The sequence below is a fragment of the Protopterus annectens genome, chromosome 6.part0 (assembly GCF_019279795.1).
Source record: "Protopterus annectens isolate FY-2018-M chromosome 6.part0, PAN1.0, whole genome shotgun sequence".
NCBI lineage: Eukaryota > Metazoa > Chordata > Ceratodontiformes > Protopteridae > Protopterus > Protopterus annectens.
The window spans coordinates 1,497,122,105-1,497,142,550 of NC_056737.1; the positions used below are offsets into that span (position 1 = coordinate 1,497,122,105).

General features: G+C 34.5%; 1 protein-coding gene across 1 annotated transcript in view; it reads left to right on the forward strand.

The window, feature by feature from the left end:
• DPP10 (dipeptidyl peptidase like 10) overlaps positions 1 to 20,446 on the forward strand; it is a 3,628,631-nt gene that overhangs the window by 1,421,162 nt on the left and 2,187,023 nt on the right. Inside the window, exon 5 of the mRNA XM_044074976.1 lies at positions 3,810 to 3,884. Coding sequence (XP_043930911.1) covers positions 3,810 to 3,884 — 75 coding nt within the window. The remainder of the gene's footprint in view (positions 1 to 3,809; positions 3,885 to 20,446) is intronic.

The following is a 20,446-nucleotide window of genomic DNA, read 5'->3' on the forward strand; positions in this document are numbered from 1 at the left end:
TTTAAAGTATTAATTAATAGGGCAGTATTCCTCTTATCCCTTGAGCATAAGGAGAGGAGTTGCTGTACTAGTGATGTGGACAGAAGTGGCTTCTAGCTCTTCTTTTAAGAGCATTTCCGCAAGCAGTTCATGTTATACTATGGTATTATAGCCTTGTATGGCTCTTCTACACACACACACACACACACACACACACACACACACACACACACACACACACACACACACACACGACATAGATCATATACATTTGTCACATAGTAGAAGAAAGGGGTGACTAGTGAAGTGTCTCTCCTCCACATAGCCACAGAAGCTGTTGGAGAGCTAATCATATGCATCTCAACCTTTGAACTCCTTATGGACCTAACACGTGTGCCACCAAAGGCATACACCACATAGGCCAGGTGATGTGTGTATTCTTTGTTGCATATGACAAAATTTGGTTACAGTGCAGTGGCACTTAATGGTAAGTTGTAGTGCATCTTGCACCATTTCTTGATGTTGCATTGCTAACATGTGTACACTTGGGGTTATTACAGTAACAGGTTGGAAGGTATCCATCTTGAACTGAGAAAACCATTTTGGCTGACAGTTCCACCAGCTCTTCCATCATTCACATTTCTATGGGTTATAATCAGAACTTTATCTTATGCGTTGTGGACCTGGCAAGACTCATCTGTACATTAACTGGTATGCATGCTCTCCCTTGAATGTCCTGTTTTTTTTTTTTAATAGCATCTTGTTTTCAGTTATACTTTTATTGCAGACAGCTTGGTTATATTCCTCCTTCACTTCTAGGTTGTATTGCCTTGCTAATGTTTCCTCCAGCAATCTGATTTTCTGAAGAAGAAAGCCTCATATCTACAGAAAATAGCTGATCTCATTATATTACTATACCATTGTACATAGTATATAATGATACTCCCAACAAGACACACATTTTTTATGATAATAGCCACAGAATAAAATATATACTTTACCTTAATATTTTAAATAGATCATCTACACACAATTACTTTTAAAATAACTTCTTAAAGACTATAAAATTATTAAGATCATTTTGTTAAATTTTATATTTCACAAAGCATGCTAAGGTGTACATTTCCACATATTTATTGAAGGTCTCTCTCTCCCTTGGACTGGTAGATTAATTGTGGAATAGAGGACATGTACGTATACTACACAGGCAGGAAACAGAACACAATTGCCTTTACACTCATTTGTCTTTAAGGTGTGTGAACTGCTCAGCTTTCAGTTACGATGTTCAGCCCAGGATTTCTGAGCTTTAAAAAGAATGCATAGCACTAAATAAAGTGCTACATGCTACATGTAGCATGTCTCCACAAATTACTTAATAATTTGTTGTGTTCCAATGTTGCTATTTGTTAAAGAATGGACAACTCGTAATTGTCATCCTGACTGGAGAACGAACATTCTCCAGAAGGTTGTTAATGTGCAAGTAATGCCCATTGAAAAAAACTCTGCCTCTTTGCAGTAGCATATTCAGCTCCCATGAATCTCAGACAAAAGAAAAGAAAATGGCTACCAGTTTTTGTGCTCACTAAATAACATGTTGCTTGCATACAATGAAAAACAAATTGATTTAAAATAGAAACAAGATTGTGTGTTTGTGTGTGTGTGTGTGTGTGTGTGTGTGTATATATGTGTGTGTGTTTGTGTGTGTATCTGTGTGTGTGTGTGTATGAGCACGTGCACGCGCATGTGTGTGTGTATGTGTGTGCGTGCATATGTGTGCACACGCGCACATGTGTATGTGTGTGTGTGCATGCATGTGTGTGTGTGTGCGCGCATGTGTGTGTGTGTATGTGTGCGCAAGTGCACGTGTGTGTGTGTGTGTGTGTGTGTGTGTGTGTGTGTGTGTGTGTGTGTGTGTGTGTGCATGTGTGTGCGTGTGTGTGCGTGTGTGTGCGCATGTGCGTGCTTGTGTGAGACTGAGTGAGTGAGTGAGAGAGAGAGCAATGCCTTCAGTGATAGTAACAGACAGCACCCTTTCATTAATAATATGAGGTACACAATTCTAATGTCTGGAATTATTGACTAACTTTATTCCTAAATAGCTTATCATTCAAGGGACAGAAGAGCTCTATGTGGCAAAATCAGGAACATTAACGAGGCATATGGGGACAACAGTTGCAGTTCCTTGCATTCTATGCATTTTCCTATTCATTTGCTCAAAACGAGATGTCTGAGGTATATTCATTCAAAAAGGTTGTAACAGCTATGTGTGTGTGTGTGTGTGTGTGTGGTGTGTGTGTGTGCGTGTGTGTGTGTATGTGTGTGTGTGTGCGTGTGTGTGTGTGTGTGTCTTTATCTGTCTTGTTTAATGAGACAGTGGCCCCCCTTTCTCAGCTCACATGTAACTTAAACTGAACCTAACTCCAGCCCAACACATTATCTTTGAAAATATATTTAACAAAACAAAGCACTGAACATCCAAATGATTTAAAAAGCAAAGCAAATATTTGTTTTCCTCTTCAGATTGCTTAACCATATCCTTAACACCAACTTCATAACAAATTGTTCTGAAGAGTGAAATTGTAATGGAAAGGGTTTTTCCCAAAGTACAGTGTAGGGTTGGGGTAAATAGCAGCACAGTGTTAGGGTTGGCACATATTTTTAATGATGGGCAGAGAGACCATAGTCCTTTGGTATTTCTGAAAGCCTGTGTGTGTGTGTATGTATGTAGACATTATATATTAACATAACTTATATTTTGGATATAAAATATATAAAATACTTCCTCCAACAATTACATGTGCTCCAACATGTGTGCAACATTTGGTGGAGAAAATCATTTTACACCAAATTATTTTAAAAAGTATATAGTAATCAAAAATGCAAAGCAATTTAACAGATAGACCATTCTCTAAGCCCAATAATACCTTAAAGGGTGTTGCTTTTTGAGGAGTTAATGCCCTTCCAGGTGTGGAAATGCCCTCTGTTTCCATCATCAGGTCTCACAATACCACCGGGCAGGCATTGATTCCCCAATAATGCACGCCTTGTCATGCATTCTTGTTTGGTTAATTACTACAGAAAATTTGAAAATATGTTTGCAGAGTTGACTGAATTGCAGCAATTAAAACAATTTTTCTAAGGCAAATGAAATAATATTAGCTAATTTCAGTTTTGCTGTTAATGTGTAGCAACCCACTTGTTGAGAGAGTACCATACAAAGCAAGCATTGACAGAAGAACAGTTTCTGATGTCTTAATTAAACTCTTAGAGTTTCACTCCATATTGGGAGTCTTTACCCTTTCCAATGAGAAATGAATAGTTGCTGAAAAGAATTTAAAAAACAATTTGATTTATTGTGTATCTTTTGTGAAAGTATCCCCTGTGTGCTAAGTAAGGCATGTGGGGTGCATAATGTTTAAAGTTTTAATAGCTGACAACTGATGCTGGGCTGGCTGCCAATAAAATATGAACTACATATGTATATATTTGTTCTAATATTACCTGCTGACTTATTTAAGTTTTTGTGTACTGTGTTAGACTGCTTGAAGAATTAGTGACCACATTTAAATAAATTAAGGAAAATATATTCTGTACTCTTGGAAAAATCTGTGTGAGAATGAAGCAACAGAGTCTTCACACAGTGTGATAGGTATTGAACTGCTTTGACTATGGAAATAGTCTGTTGGCTGAGTGCAGTGTTATTTAAAATAGTGCACAACCCACAAGGGCTGTATTTTCAGAAAGACAGCAATGTGTATGTTAACGATTCAAAAGGCATACATATACGTTTCTGTGTCAGAAATATTCTAATCTGCATCATTTCCTTTTAGGCAACCTTTAAAGCTACAAAATATGCAGTTTCCCCAGATTTGAAGTACGTTCTTCTTGCTTATGATGTCAAAGAGGTAAGACAAAGCATTTATATGAATTCCATTAAATGATGATAAAAGCTTTAAGCATCATTTACTGTCTTTATTTATATAATATAATCGAGTATACAAAGCCTTTTTAACAATTGAATTTTATTGGTTTCTTTTGGCAAAATATGAAAATAAATGACAAATACATACTACAAGTATAGGAAATGTTGATATTGGTGTCATGCACACTTTTAAGATTTATCTTAATCCTTTTACTCTATCTCACAAGAAAGTAACTAAGTGTCAGTACCAGAACTAAGACATGCTTGATATAAATTGCAGTGCAGATAATGCAGAGTCACCCAACAGAGAATATATCCCATGATATTTCTAGTAACACAGATGTATTCTTATGAGGTCAGAAAAAAAAAACATATGCACATAGGGGTCCATGTCAGGTACCTCATAAATATACCTACAAGCTTACCACACCTGAAGGTGCTGTTAATCAAGAGTAACCCTAAAACATTGACAAAGATGAACTTCTGATGAAGGTTTCAGTCTAAAGTGCTTATACATGTTTGCTTAGCTTTTTATGTTTACTTGGTCTTGGTCCATATTAACAGGCAGCACACCTAAATACCAAAAAGGGTGACTTTTTCCAGCATTAAGGTCCTACAGAGATTGTAGCTAAGGTTAGCACCAACTTGGAAATATAACCTTTTGTTGATATTTTATGAGTCAGTAAAACAGATTCATTCTAGTATAACGCTTTTTTGAGATTACATCACAGGTACAACAATCAGGTCATGGCTCGACAAATTTTTCTGCATATTTCCATCAAAAGTTCCTTGTTAGATAGACAGCTTCTGCAGCTTGCTTCATAGTTTATCTCTCTCTAACATTTAGCTATAAAAGACATCTGCAACTTGAGTGACAGCTTAATGTCAGTAAGATTCAGATGTGTTAAATATGTACTGTATTACAAAGGATTGACCAAGCCAAAGGTAGTACAGACTAAACAAGAATTGTTAGTAAGGCATGTTCCTACCTATTAAACAGCTATGCCATCTGTAATCACACTTATTTAAATGAACCTGAACTTTACTAGATAGTTTACTAAAAAAATCCTGTGCAGGGTAAATTAATTTGCAAATTGTCAGCTGATTAATTATCTTACCACAGATAACAAATTTAGTGTAGAAAATTTCAGTATTTAATTTTAATACAGGGGTCAGGTAAGCATTGTGAGGAAGCATAAATTATTTTTGAATTTAGAATATGTTCAGTTCATGGATACATTTACCCAAACTGATTTGCATTCAAGAAAGTTGTTAATCTCTTTATTCATTTTTAATAATATCAAGAGCCTGTTTATCATAAAGAAAAGACATATAATGTTTTCCCCATTATTTTGTACTTTTATTATTGTGTTACCTGAGTAATTTAAATACAGACTAATACATTTCAATTAATTTGAATCATGTCTACAGTTAGAGGATACGTTTTGCAACAGCAGTGCTTATGAGATTTAAAGGTGGAACAACCATTTTCTTAACAAATTTTCCAGTAATTCCTCATTTCTTGGATTAATACAGCATTTTTTTCATAGTGTGATACAGGCTAAGATCTGACACAGGAATATGTGACAAATTCAAATGTTTATTATCAATTAAAATGTTAGTTTTGGATTTAATGCAAAGTGGCCAGATATACTACATAGAGTTCCAACCTAGACAATATACAGAAAAGCTGTAAGTTCATATTTTAAGGGTCTGATAGATTCATGAAACTAATATAAGGGGTGCTATCATTCCAGAGTAACTCTATGATTATTTCATTCACTAATTTGAAGAATTGTTTTGGACAGCTGACATTGAAAGGCCTAAGTAATTTATTAATTTCTATCATAGAAGATCTGGCCAGATGACTTTTACTCTAAGTGATATAATCAGTCTTGATTCTAGACAGAACCTGGGCAAAGATTCATTGGATAAAGGTATAGATATTAGTTGTGTTATTTACTGTTGATTATATAAGCTTATTCAGAGATATATTACTTGTTGCCACCAAAGAAGGATGTGTCTGGATTTTACATTGTCAGTCAGAAGTAATTGTTACTTATTAATATTTACTTTTTAATTCAATGGACTAGTGTAAACATCTTTGATGTGCAATAATGAAGGGATAGCTTTAGATCAATTTTAAATCTCATTAGGATTCTGTATGTAACATAAGTCTAGGGTCTTGAAAACGTTTAGAAAATAATGGCTCTTGCAAGACAATAAAAGGGTAATTAGATAAGGAACATCCTTTCCTTGTACCTGTCAAGATTGTAGATGAGAAAATTACCTGTCCATTGATAGCTATGCATGTAGAGGCAGACTTATTGTAGTCTTTTATGCAACTGTCTAGTAATGCTTTACTAACTGTAGCAAAAAGAAATTGGTCATAAACTAAATCAAAAGCCTTGTTACCATCTAAAATAAAGACAAATGATTCCTTTAAGAACTTCCATTATTATATAAAACTAAAGTCTAGCATGATAGTTTCCATCATTTATCCTGATATGTAGAATGGAATTGAAATGGGAGATAATTTTACCAGCTGCTAAATGAAGAATCATTCAGGTAAAATTGTTAAGGTTAGCTGGTCTCATGACATTTTTCAGTCATGACTACACAAGTAGACAAAAGTGCAGAAAACAATAAGGAATGTGACATAGCCATATGGACATATGTATACATGTGGATATGTACAATAATCAATAAAACAGGATGACTTTTTTTCTGAGATGAGGTTTGAATTGAGATTAAGAAGAAAAATTGCTCTCATTTGGTTTAATTTATTATTTTTGATGCAACATATTTTGATATAATTACAGAGTGACTAAAGAATAAGATTTAGCCGAACATTTAACTACTTGTAGATGGAGAAAACAAAACTTTTGGCCTTGAGGACATATCACAATTTGAGATTTGATACTGTGTCCTGGCATTTCTTTAATGAAATGTATGAGTGAAATTTACTGATTAGATTGTCTGTAAGTGTCTTGGGAGAAAAGCCAGCTAGGAATTTTTTTATTTCTGACATCCTTCTTAATATATTCTATTAAATGTTTGATAAACTGCTGATTAAGTATTTTGGATCTACATATGTATATCATAAATGTCTTTGATTGGCCCAGTCTTTTGCAATTTTTATTTGGTTTAAGAAGGTTGGCCAAAGGTTTATGAAAATTTGCAGTCAATGCAGGATACTCGGTAAGTATTTTTGTTTCAAGTGGGGGCTGATTAGAAGTATATAATATGGTAACTTCATGTTACATCATTATAATGGTATGATGGAAATTTTAAGGATCAAAAAAACACTGGAGTTCACTGCCAAGCAGCTGCAATGTATAATAATTCAAGAGAGAAGACATTTTTACCTACGTCTATAAAATATACTACTTTGCTAATAAAATAAATAGCACTTTAGCCTTCAAAGCTGCCCACCTAATATCAAATTTAATGCAATTATATTCATTTTTCTCTAACCAATAACAAGCTTGCATTGTAATTCATTACTCTACATTTTGTTTAAGCAATTGTGGATATTATCTCCTGTTTGGACCCCATACAATGGGAGTTTGAATGTTGAATATAAGGAGTCTTAAAGCATTGTCAGAAAAGGATTCGGGTTCTACTTTGAAACTAATATTGAATTTTCAAAAGGGTTTGGGATTTAATCAAATGTCTGTATTTGAACAGAATTAATTTGGCACTCAAAAAATCATCAAGACTTTGCCTGATGGGTGTAAAACTTAATAAGGATCAAAAAGATCATAATAAATGGAATTGCCTTACAGACTCTGGTTAATTACACTATTGCATCACTGGTGCTATTAAATAATTTATTTTTAAACCACGTTAAAGAATAATGAGTGTTTCTGCTTGTAAATGTGGTTATAGATTGCCTAACATATTATAAGCAGAATAGTTGCTTTGCAAATTTAAGTTCTGTTTGTATCTAGCCTTAATTGCTTCTATTAACATTATTATAACACTTCCATGGTTTGGTTATCTGCCTATATGTATTGTATGTAGATTTCTGCCTTAGTTCATGACTAGAAGCAGGTCTTTAGTCCAGCCCACCTACCTGGCTGACAGATGTTCAATAAATAAATAAATAAATAAGCTTTCTAGTCTGGACCAGAATTAAATGGTTCTCCATATGATTCCAGAAGGATTTATACTCCAGTGGGAGAGACTGCTACATATGACAGGATTCATCCCATCTAAAAAGACCGAAGTATCTAGTATACTCCATTATTAATGAACTTCTAGCAGAAAGAATGATAAAGTCAATTCCCTCATTGACCAATAACAAAATGGTTATAATCCAGACTTTTCCTTTTTCATTTGTCATAAGGAAAAAAAGGACTTTGCAGACTCATTCTATTCACTAAACACTCATCAGAGTTCCAAATTTAAAATGTTGACTCTTCAATTTCTGTGGCTTCTCCTTTCTCCAAGGCTCTAAATGTCACCCTGTATCTAAAGCATTCTTATCTTCCCATTCCAATTGATAGCCACCACAGCTGCTTTCTCAGATTTGAGGAAGGAAGCTTTTATTATCAATTTATCTCCTTTCCAGTTTTCCGGGTGCATTTACACAGCACCCTTCACCAGTAATTGCATTCTGCAGAACTGAGAGTATTCACACATTCCTTATTTGGACAACTGCCAAAATCTCAGAAGGAATTGGGCATTTCACAAGTAATGATACTTCTACACAGTGTGCAGTTTAATTTCAAACTCCAGCCATTCAACATTCCTCCCTCTGGTGGAGGGATATTCCCCTCCCTACTTTCTCTAGGGTGTTGTTCAAGTTCGGGTTGTTGGCTGGGGAGGTTAATTACTTATTTCCTCTTGTTCTGAGCAGGTTTTGAACTTACTCTACTTATTGTCACTTGTTACATTTCAGTTATGGTTCTCTTATTTCTTGCAAGGGCTTTTTTATTTTCTGTCTGAGCAGAATGCTTTATGGTAGAGTAAAAAGTATTCAGCTTTATGTTGGGAATGTCTTGAAGACCCAGGGGGATAACATCTGATGTACCTTGGGGGAAATGGTTCTGAGCTCTGCAAGTCCAGATGAATAGTGATTCCTGTGGATAAATCCCAGTAGTTAAGACTACTTAAACAGTGACTTGAACTTCAGTGATTATGGTATGTTATACAGAACTGTACTTTATATTCTTGTCTCCTCCAAAAGAAAATCATGGCTACTATAAGATGATAAAATCAGTAATAAATGCCTAAAGAAGTTTGACCTGCTGTTGCATGTGGCACAAACTGAGACCATAATGAGAGTAGGGGTTAAAAGGGGCCTTACCCACTTAACAAAGACACATTTCCCTTTACTATATTTGTGAGATTGTAATATTCTGAATGGGAAGTCACTTTAATTAAAACAGATATTTCACAACTGCTGGTTGAAACTACTGAAGAAAATGTACAGGATACCTATTTTCTCTTATAAATGTCAATTTGTGCTAAACACCCATTTATTTTCACACTATACAATACATGCTAGAACAGTTATATTTTCCTGTCACTTGCATGATTTGAAACTTATAGGATTATATTCTTAATTCAGACATTACCTGCTGATATTAAAACCTATCACATAACTGAATATGATCAGAGCATAAATAGGGAAAGGAATTTGATAATAAAAAAAAAATGTGACCAAGGTGCAGCATATGCACCATATTAATGATTTAATCTGAGCCTGAAGGCTGATCTAAAGGTTCAATGTTAGAAGTCATCCAACAATAGCCCTCCATTTCTCATAATCTACAAATTTCTAATGAGGCTAGTTAAAAAATCTTGAAACACTCCACAATCTAGAAAGGAAACATTACTGCACAAGTTACATAAACTACAAAGCTGAAGTGTGCATATAACAGAACAATTTTAGTTGGCAAGAATTTTCTGTGGTGCACAAATTATGTCTGATGTACTGTGTGTATTAAAACATTAAACAGTTTACACTTTGACATACTCCAGTTACAACTCTTCTTATATGCCCATAACATAACAACAGCAAAGCAAAGCGAAGCAAATACACACTGTATAGTAACAGAATCCAAACAGGAACGGGCAACAACTGGATATATACAAAATGTAAATTTATTACTTAACAAAGTTAAAAACTGTACTCATTTAGCACTTTCATCCACATCAATGTGGACTTCATCAGAATACAACAATCATTCAATTACTTATATACTTCATTTTTGGCGCCTTAAAGCCCAATTAAATAGTTAAAATATTATATTTAGTTTAAAGTGAACTAGTATGTTATTTACATAGACATCCCTACAGTTAGCTCAAAGCTACGGCTTAAAATGTTCTGCTAACTCATTTCCTACTTATATAAAGCACATATTAACAACCTCTGACTACATGAACTACATTATTGCAACATTTTTAGAAAATAGTACAATGAATTATATAAAATATATAATATATTGTGTGCAAATATGCAAAGATAGAAGCATTGTACAAAACTATACCAATATATGCAAGCATTCTCACTCTTCCATGTACATACTTCTTAATTCATATTTAAAAAAGAATATGTACTGGAAAAAACAATTATTCAAACATAACACACCCTTATTGTTGCAACTGCAATATGGGTTTAATAGTAATGAATTCATTTAATCCAGGCTCACGTGCCGCATCTGTCAAAATTTGCCATTTAATTACTTTTTGTCCTAAAGAAGAATGATGAGAGAGTATATAAATTATTGGAAGGAGTGGAAAAATGAACAACATTATTGTTAATGATTTGTTGTTCTCACAATGGGAAAAATTGTATATGAAACAGTATAGTTTAGCTGACAAGAAGGCACAAACTATTTATTCTAAAAAATGTAAAAAAAAAAAAATAAGGAGGGATGTAAGAATAAGAATAACGTTGTATACCCCTGCAAGTAGGAGAAGGGTAAACAAGTAAAAGAAAAAGTATGATGTAATACCAATAGGACCCAAATGATTAATTTTGAAGCATTTCAAGAGGGAAATAGTCCAAATTTTCAGAACGGATGGAAACAGCAACAACATCCAAATTGGAGAAAGGACTGGAAGTAGAAAAAAAAACAGACAAAACTGGACACAGGGACAATATGGGGACATGAAATGGGGATAGAAAAAGAGACAATGGTAGGTTATGATACCCATATAGATGAGACATCTAAAATTATTATCTCAGATGGTATTAACAGCATGGATAACTTCAGGATTTACAATTATACAAATTTAGTAGTGGAGAAAGATCATTTTAACTTACTGTCTAAGGGTATGAAATATATCCCCAAAACTAGATCAATTTAATTGACTCTATAATAGAAATCAAGTTGTACCTTAGAAAATTAAATTTAGCCATGTTTCATGACAAATCTCAGCCATTGGTTAAAGGAGGGCTTTAGAAAAAAAGTACCTATGTATCACCCACCCACCCCAGTATAGCTGTATATGAAAGGTCTGTTACTAGGGAAGTGTACAAATTACAAAATGATATAAAAAACAGAAAAATGTACAGTAATTTGTCAGAAAAGGAACAATGTATTTTGGAACAGCTTAAAAATGACCATAACATAAGGGTTATGAAACCTGACAAGGGCAGAGGGGTGGTTATATATGGCACTTTAGATTATGTTACCCAAATGCATGGAATATTACAAGAATCCAGTAATTATGAAACAGTGTCTGTTAACAAAATAAATATTGGATATAAACGGATTGATTTGTATTTGGAAGAATTTCTTTTGGACAATCGCATTACCACTGATACATATAATTTTTTAAAGGTTGAACACCCTATTTAGCCACAATAGTAGGAATACCGAAAGTCCATAAGAATATACAAAATAAACATTTCCTCCCATTGTCTCAGGAAGCCACTCCAAAACTTTTCCATTAGGTGTAGCCATAGATAAATGGCTAAAGCATATTTATGGTAAAATACCACATTTGATAAAAGACTCATGGGTCTTTTTGGGTAGCCTTACTTCCAGTATATGGAACGAGGGACTCACATTCATTACCATAGCCATCATTGATTTGTTTTCCTGTATACCCAAAATACAGGTATTGGATGGATTTTGTAATAGCATAAGAAAATATTCTAATTTGGAATGGGATAATGAGTGTCTAATTATGGAACTTATGGCGATAGTACTTGATCACAATTGCATCTTTTTTGAAGGTGTAAACTTCTGACAGACCAGAGGGATGGCCATGGGCGGGGGGGGGGGGGGGGCATGTTTTCCAATTTGGTTATGTTGGAATGGGAGACTTATTTCATATTCAAGAGTGATTACTATAAGTACATTTGACATTATTCCAGGTTTTTGGGCGATATTTTTATCTTATGGGAAGGTTCACTAAATATTATGGAAGAGTTTATGGATAATATAAACAGTACTAGCACTTACCTACAATTTACACATTCTACTAGTACAAAAGGTATAGCATATCTGGATGCGTTTATTTCCGATACCGCCAATGGATTTAAATCCTGTATTTATAAGAAAAACACTTTTTCCAATAGTTATTTAGAATATTCAAGCAATCATCCTAGAAAAATTATGAAAAACATTTTCAAAGGACAGTGTATAAGGGCTGCCAGTATGACGTCTACGTATAATGATATGATTGAAGAAATTTAATTTATCTGGCCCCTATTTAATTCCAGAGGGTACCCTGGTAACATCTTAGATGATGTAAAGGACTATGTTATAATGGAAGGAGGGGGAAATATCCTCCCATTTTCAGGAAAGAATTAACTAAGTATTTAGACATAGAGGTCAGTAGCACTGAGGCATATAACAACAGGGCCTGCATATTGGAATTTTCCCCTTATGTGAACAATATTAAACAAATTTTATGTAGAAATTAGAACATATTAATGGCTGAAAAGGAAATTAGGAAAATAATTTGGGACACACCAGTATTTGTGTACAAAGTGGGTGATAACATCAAGAGAAATTTAGAAAGAGGATTACAATAAGATCAGTGAATGAACAGAATAAACATACCAGGCGATGTGGTAGCTGTGGGCAGTATCATGCCATTTTAGAGGAAGAGGGCATAGTCCTGGAAAATGTTAACAATACCAGGATATTCTTTAGGGAAGGGAATTGTAACTCCAAATATATTATATTATGGCCAAATGCATGACCTGCCCCAGCTATTGTATAGGTAAAACAGAAAGACCATTTAAGAAAAAAATTTATGATCATACATATAGTATTAGAAGGAAGGATAGTAATAATGTAATCTGTAGACATGTGGATAAATATAGAGACACTCATTTTTTAAATTTGATATTTTTGATCAGGTTAGATTTGGACCAAATGAAGGTAATTATAAGGCATTTTTAGGACAAAAAGAAATTAAATGGCAAATTTTGACAGATGCGGCAATTGAGCCTGGATTAAATGAATTCATTACTATTAAACCCATATTGCAGTTCTAACAATAAGGGTGTGTTATGTTTGAATAATTGTTTTTTCCAGTACATATTCTTTTTTAAATATGAATTTAGAAGTATGTACATGGAAGAATGAGAATGCTTGCATACATTGGTATATTTTTGTACAATGCTTCTATCTTTGCATATTTGCACATTTGCACACAATATATTATATATATAATATAATCCATTGTACTATTTTCTAAAAATGTTGCAGTAATGTAGTTCATGTAGTCAGAGGTTGTTATATATGTGCTTTATATAAGCAGGAAATGAGTTAGCAGAACATTTAAGCAGTAGCTTTGAGCTAACTGTAGGGATGTCTATGTAAATAATATACTAGTTCACTTTTAAACTAAATACAATATTTTAACTATTTAATTGGGTTTAAGGCGCCAAAAATGAAGTATATAAGTGAGTAATTGAATGATTGTTGTATTCTGATGAAGTCCACATTGATGTGGATGAAAGCAGTAAATGAGTACAGTTTTTAACTTTAAGTAATACATTTAGTTTTTTTATATATCCAGTTGTTGGACCATTCCTGTTTGGATTCCGTTACTATACAGTGTGTGTTTGCTTTGCTTTGGTATTATTTTGTTATTCTCACACTGTTTGCGGATTTATCCTTGATGGCCATAACATAGTTATCTACAAATTTAGCCCAACAAAACAGGTAATCCAGGCCCAACTTCAGACTGACCCTCTGGACCTAAACTACTGTTTCTCTTCCAAAATTTTATCTTTAACCTCCAACAAAGACAAGACTTTGCTCCTTAGTAGTAGGAAAAAACTTTCTGAAGTCCCATCTCTGTTAAACTTTTGGAACAGCACAACAACCGTATCAGCACCTGCACTCCATTCAGATATGCAGGCATATGACTTAACCAGTCTCTTAACTTTCAGGAGCATGTTACAAAGGTTAACTCTAAAATCAAATACCTCCTCTTCTAGTCTCAGAAAATATATTAATTCCTTTTTCACCAGCCACTGGGAAAGGTGTTCTGCTCACATAACTGAGTATGGTGTTTGCCACCTTCTCCAACAAAAAATAAATAAATAAATATGAAGAGTACTAACTTTGTGTAATAAAATGATCAGCTTCATCCACAATCCTGCTTATCTCAAGCATCATTGCCTTATTTTAGATAAAACAAACTGGCTCCTAATTCTACCCAGATCCCATCTATTCAAATTGCTCTCCCAAAATGCCCGTCTCCACTTACTATGAAACTAATCACTACCACTCCAACCAACAACCACAGAAGCCGGGGTACAATAGGCCCAAATCTCCAAACCCTAACTACTTAACTGCATAGTTCTGACTAGTTTCTCTGTACTTGCTCCCAAACTGTGGCAATCCCTTCCTCAATATCTCACCAAGCATACTAACTACACTGAGCTCAGATCCCAACTCAAACAGTATCTGTTTGAGCAACACAAATGCAAATGCCAGAATACAGGGCATATCACCTGCCACTACTCTGCACTGGACTAATTTTCTCTCACATCATCCCATTTACTCCACTACTATGTCAGTTCAATTAAACATGTACATAGCTTCTCTGTCTCCTGTTTATGATCATCTTACAACTTATACCTTTCTCAGTCCCTTTATCTGTTTGAACCCTGTGTTGCTTTCAGTACTTATATGTTGTTTTACACTTCCAACAACTTTTGATACCCTCTAGAGTTTCCATGGCTACATAATATTGCTTTTGTTTTTGGCTAGTTCGTATTACCTTCAAACTCCACTGTTGGTTTTCATTGTCACATTTCTTATTGCTACTGATTTGAATGTAACCCAAGCTGAGCATGCAATTGGTCATGCTATCAATGTTCTAGCCCAGTAACTAAATGTAACAAAATGTTAAAAAAGAAAAAATCTCTCACACACACACACACACACACACACACACACACACACACACACACACACACACACACACACACACACACACACACACCTGTATATAAGCATAGCTGTCTCCTGCCACTCATTGGTGCACATAAATTGCACATATTTTCTGGAGAAAGCTAAAAAATAACATGCTAAATTATATTTGCCAAATCCACATTTACCCACTTAGTACATTTCACAAAAATAAGTAAAAAACTATGTATAGATCAATAGATTGATAGATAGATAGGTAAATGGATGGATATTCTGCAGAACCTGCCTTCAGCACTCTAGGTCTGTGCTTGGGATTGCCTGTTTATTAGCATATTACTAAACATACCTTGTACTTCTAATGGAGTTATCATTTTTACTGTTATAGAAGTTTAAGCTGATTAAACCAGTAAATCACTTGACATTACGTTGACAATAAGATATAAACATCAGTGCACATACCAAGAAATTACAAACATTGTTTTTCAACAAGATATTCAGATTTATTTGATTTATCAGATTGGAAAGGAGTGGAACAAACTTCCCTCTGATATCCTAGCACTGTCTTCTCTCCCACTTTTTAAAAGACAACTGAAACTTCACCTAAAGAAATATTGGCTTTGCTCCTGCAATAAACCTGACTAACTCTGTGTCCTCCTCTCTATCTGCTTATGTTCCTTATACCTATGATATGATTGCCCTATTGTAGGATCCACTGAGAAATAATTTATCTGTTACATACTAAAAAAAAAAAAAAAAAAAAAAAAATTATGTTATTCTGCACATCTCTCTACGTTTATTTTTAGTTAATGCTCTGATTATGCTGTTCTCCTTTTGCTCTGTTTATAATGTTTTATTTCCTGTACTACCTCTCCACTTAATATTGTATTGTATACCTCTGTTTACTGGAGCTTTGCTCCCCAGGCCTCTACTGAAAATGGACATATATCCAGCTAGACTAGCCCGGTCAACAAATGTAAAATAAAATAAATAAATAAATTTAAACAATCTAGATTAAGCCACATAAAATAAGGTGACTTGGAACAATAGTATTCTCCCAGCTATAAGACACTACATCAGGTACACACAAATAAATATCTATCACTTATTTTCTTAGCTGTAAACTATTGTCTAAAAGACAAAAAAAGCTAGAAAGTTTTATTAAAATGCACAAAATGGACATATCACAAAGAAGATTAAATAAAACTTTTTTTGATCCTTACAACTAGAAGAGAGGAAAAACAAACAACCTCAATCAGTGGCAGTAGAATGTTAATATACCTACAGTGAGGACCTAATCTACATTTCAATCACACAAGTCAATTTATTCCAGGATAGATGGTTTCAGGTAGAGTGAGCATACAAATGCAAACATCATAATCCACAATTAAATATGACAGTCAGGCTTCAGAGCCCATGTTCATGGCAATAACAGAAAGTTCAAGGCTTCTGAGGCTTGAAACAAGCACTCCTTGCCAGTTCCCTCCCTAGACTGTACCTTCCTTCTCAAGGAGGGCTAGGCCAATTATGACTGGGCTGAGTTTATGAATACAAATCCAATTATCCAGGTACGAATACATATCCAATTATCCAGGTACGAATACATTTCCAATAATCCAGGTATGAATACATTTCCAATAATCCAGGTACAAAAACATTTCCAATAATCCAGGTAAGAATACATATCCAATTATCCAGGTATGAATACATTTCCAATAATCCAGGTACGAATACATATCCAATAATCCAGGTAAGAATACATTTCTAATTATTCAGATCATAACTGAAGGAAGACAGTATTTCATATTGCATACTGCTTCATCTGCAGGGGGACTCTATACCACAAGTGAGAGACATGCTGAGTGACGAACCTGTCTATCCACCATGTTTTACTTGATTTGCTGAAACAGGTTTAGATCTCTTGTTCTGGTATTTATGGAACTGCTTGATTTACAAACAGTACAAAATATCCTGGACTTTTGGGTGCAGAGATCCTTACTGAACAGCCTATAACACACTGAACAGGGGGACAGTGTTTCAAGTCATTTTGATGTCTTAGGAATTTTAAGCCTATGATCTTCTTTTTAAAGAACCTCTGGAGTCTTTCCTACTTTTTCATATGTTTGGTGAGGTATATTCCAAAGGTGGCAGTGTATAATGTAATTGGTTGGTGAGTTATATTACAAAGGTGGCATTGTATACTGTATTTGGTTGGTGAGGTATATTACAAAGATGGCATTGTATAATGTAATTGGTTGGTGAGTTATATTACAAAGGTGGCATTGTATACTGTATTTGGTTGGTGAGGTATATTACAAAGGTGGCATTATATACTGTAATTGGTTGGTGAGGAATATTGCAAAGGTGGCATTGTATACTGTAATTGGTTGGTGAGGTATATTGCAAAGGTAGTGTTGTATACTGTAATTGGTTGGTGAGGTATACTACAAAGGTGGCATTATATACTGTAATTGGTCTGATCAGTGCTGAATACAAAGAACCATAACCTTGTTTAATTTGGATGATAGCATCTCAGTGATCAGATGGGCCAAATTAAAGGATTTCTTAAAGACTGTTGCTACATGCGGGCTAAAGGAAAGGGTGTTATTAACTCAAGTTCCCAATTTTCTTACTACTCAAGATTGTGGAATCTCAAAAACTGTGACTGGAGACTGCTGTACAGTGTGGAAAGGGAACTTTGCCATTGCCTCTACTGTATTGCGATCTTGGAGTTGATATATATAATTGCAGGGGCTGTGGGGGGTGTAGGGAGGCTTGCCCCCTGCAAAAACGTTATAACTGATGGTTTTGTGTTTTATTTATTTTTTTTTTTTTTACCTTGAGATTCCACAATCTCGACATTCTGTGTGTCTGTATTCAGAGTGTCGGTATTGTGGTATTTCGCTATTTAGTAAAGAACCCATATTTAGATATAGATATACACACATATATATGTGGATATAGATATAGGTATATATTGCTATTTAGCTGTGGATAGTATTTTGAAAGCATCAGCAGTACTAAGAAATTTCACATACACCAACCATAGTGGATGGTCTTTGCGCATAACTCTCAACTTCATAACATAAACAATCTGGGCAAAGCCAAAAATAAGGTGGAGACAAAGCCCAAAACCAGGACATATTTTAAATACTGCTCTTAAAACTTAGAACATCATTAGAATTACAGCATGCATTTTCTAGAGGATATAAAGTCTGAAACTCATTTTTTTTGTTATGATTTAGTGAATTCAGTCCTCAGCGATTTACTACAAAACCACAAACTGTATGAGGAGCAGATGGAAAATATGAAACAAAAATGTAGGCATACTGATGAAAGTCTGGACAGTTGAGAGGTATACCTTGGTGTTGTCTGTCTTTGTGCATTTGGTCTGCATTATATGGATGAATAATTTTCACAGAATGGATCACATAGTTCTTTTACTGCTTGGTCAGGTCGCTCTTTAGGAAAAACTTCCTTTATGCCTCTGGTGATTAAATTGTCCTTTCCTTGTTGTCCTTGGCAAGAGTGGAGAGAGTGTTTCAAAAAGTTAGTGAATGGTTTAGTTTAGGCAGAGCTAATCACACAGGCACACACACACACAGACACGCACAGACACACACACATGCAGATATATATATATATATATATATATATATATATATCTACTTCCCTTTATTCAACATCATGTGAGAATACCTTTGAAAAAAATCATAGCTAATAATTAATAGAGAACTTATCCTCCATAACTTTAATGTGTTTTTACATCTGCATACTTAAATGAAGCATATTATGCTTGGAGTAGTTTTCATCACCCTCTTTCAGGATACAGACCCCTGCAACAAATACACATATCCATCCCTGAGACTTGATAGCTGGTAACCTGCCAATATGTCCAATCTAATGGAGACAGTCTTTCAGTGTCAGGTATGAACAATGACACAGTCAGATAATGGTGAATAACAGTAGCATTTATCAGTTGTTTAATGGCTTTAATTTATAGTTACATTTGATACCTATTTGTTACCCAGGTAGGCAACTGGACTCACGATCTCTTTTCGGAGGTGATGCAGGAGCAATGTCTGGTTAAGTAACTTGCTTAGGGTCACACAGTATGCATATGAGGGCTAAGGGAATCAAACCCTATACTACAGGAACTAATGCCACAGCCTTAATCTCTGCACTAACTCTGGCAAGCTAATAATATGGAAACAACTTTTTTTCATATGGTATTTGTCTGAAGTCCTGTATGCAGCTGTATTGTAAGCTAGCAATTTTGCAGTTATAGTTGAGATAAACACCCATGAACTGTTACATGCTATATGTTTCTTCCCAAATTATCATTTTATGTGAGTCTGAAAATGGATAATTCAAAACAAGATCAGCCATAAGAATAAGCTAGTTCTGATAAGTTTCTCATGCCTTTACTCATGGCCTTATTTCTGTTGTATGTGGCCCTTATCCTACTTTCCCTTGCCATTTATATCTCCTGTTTATCCTGACACATCTGTAACATGTGTGGTTGTACCTACAGGTTGCTCTGTTTAAGAAAACAACCAATGATCAAGTTTTTAAAACAGAACAAGAATACTTTAGATTTTTTCATTTTGTTTTCTTAAGTCTTAAGTGCTTTAAAGGTAAACTTGCTAAAAACAGTTATATCTAGGGCTTAAATTAATAATATTAAATTAGGCTTCCAAATTAGGCTGATGAAATAAACAGTAACCTTTAAAATGTTTTAAATATTTTAATATGTGTGACACTTTATTTTAAATAGGTCAAACTGATGTGATGTAAATTAGATTTTGCTAATATAATATAAAGTTCATTTGAGATAAAAATTGACGTTATTGAATAAATGCTTCAGTTTGTTAAATCTGCTATGTACATTTAGTTTGTCTGTGAAAATGGGTTAAGTAGTTGTTTAACATTTTAACAGACTAAAGTATGTATAAATCCTGTCGACCAATCACTTCAGTAGCACTGCCATTTCCCTTGGTCAATGCTCCTGTTCATGGAGCAATCAGACTTGTCCTTCTACATGTTATGCAGCTCACTAACCAGGTCCGCAGTAGTATGCACATACTTGAATCACTAACCTCCTTATCTTTTGGTTGATTCTGACTGCCTCAGGAATATATGTGAGAGTATGAAAGTCATAGCACTAGCAGCGTCTGAATACACTGCT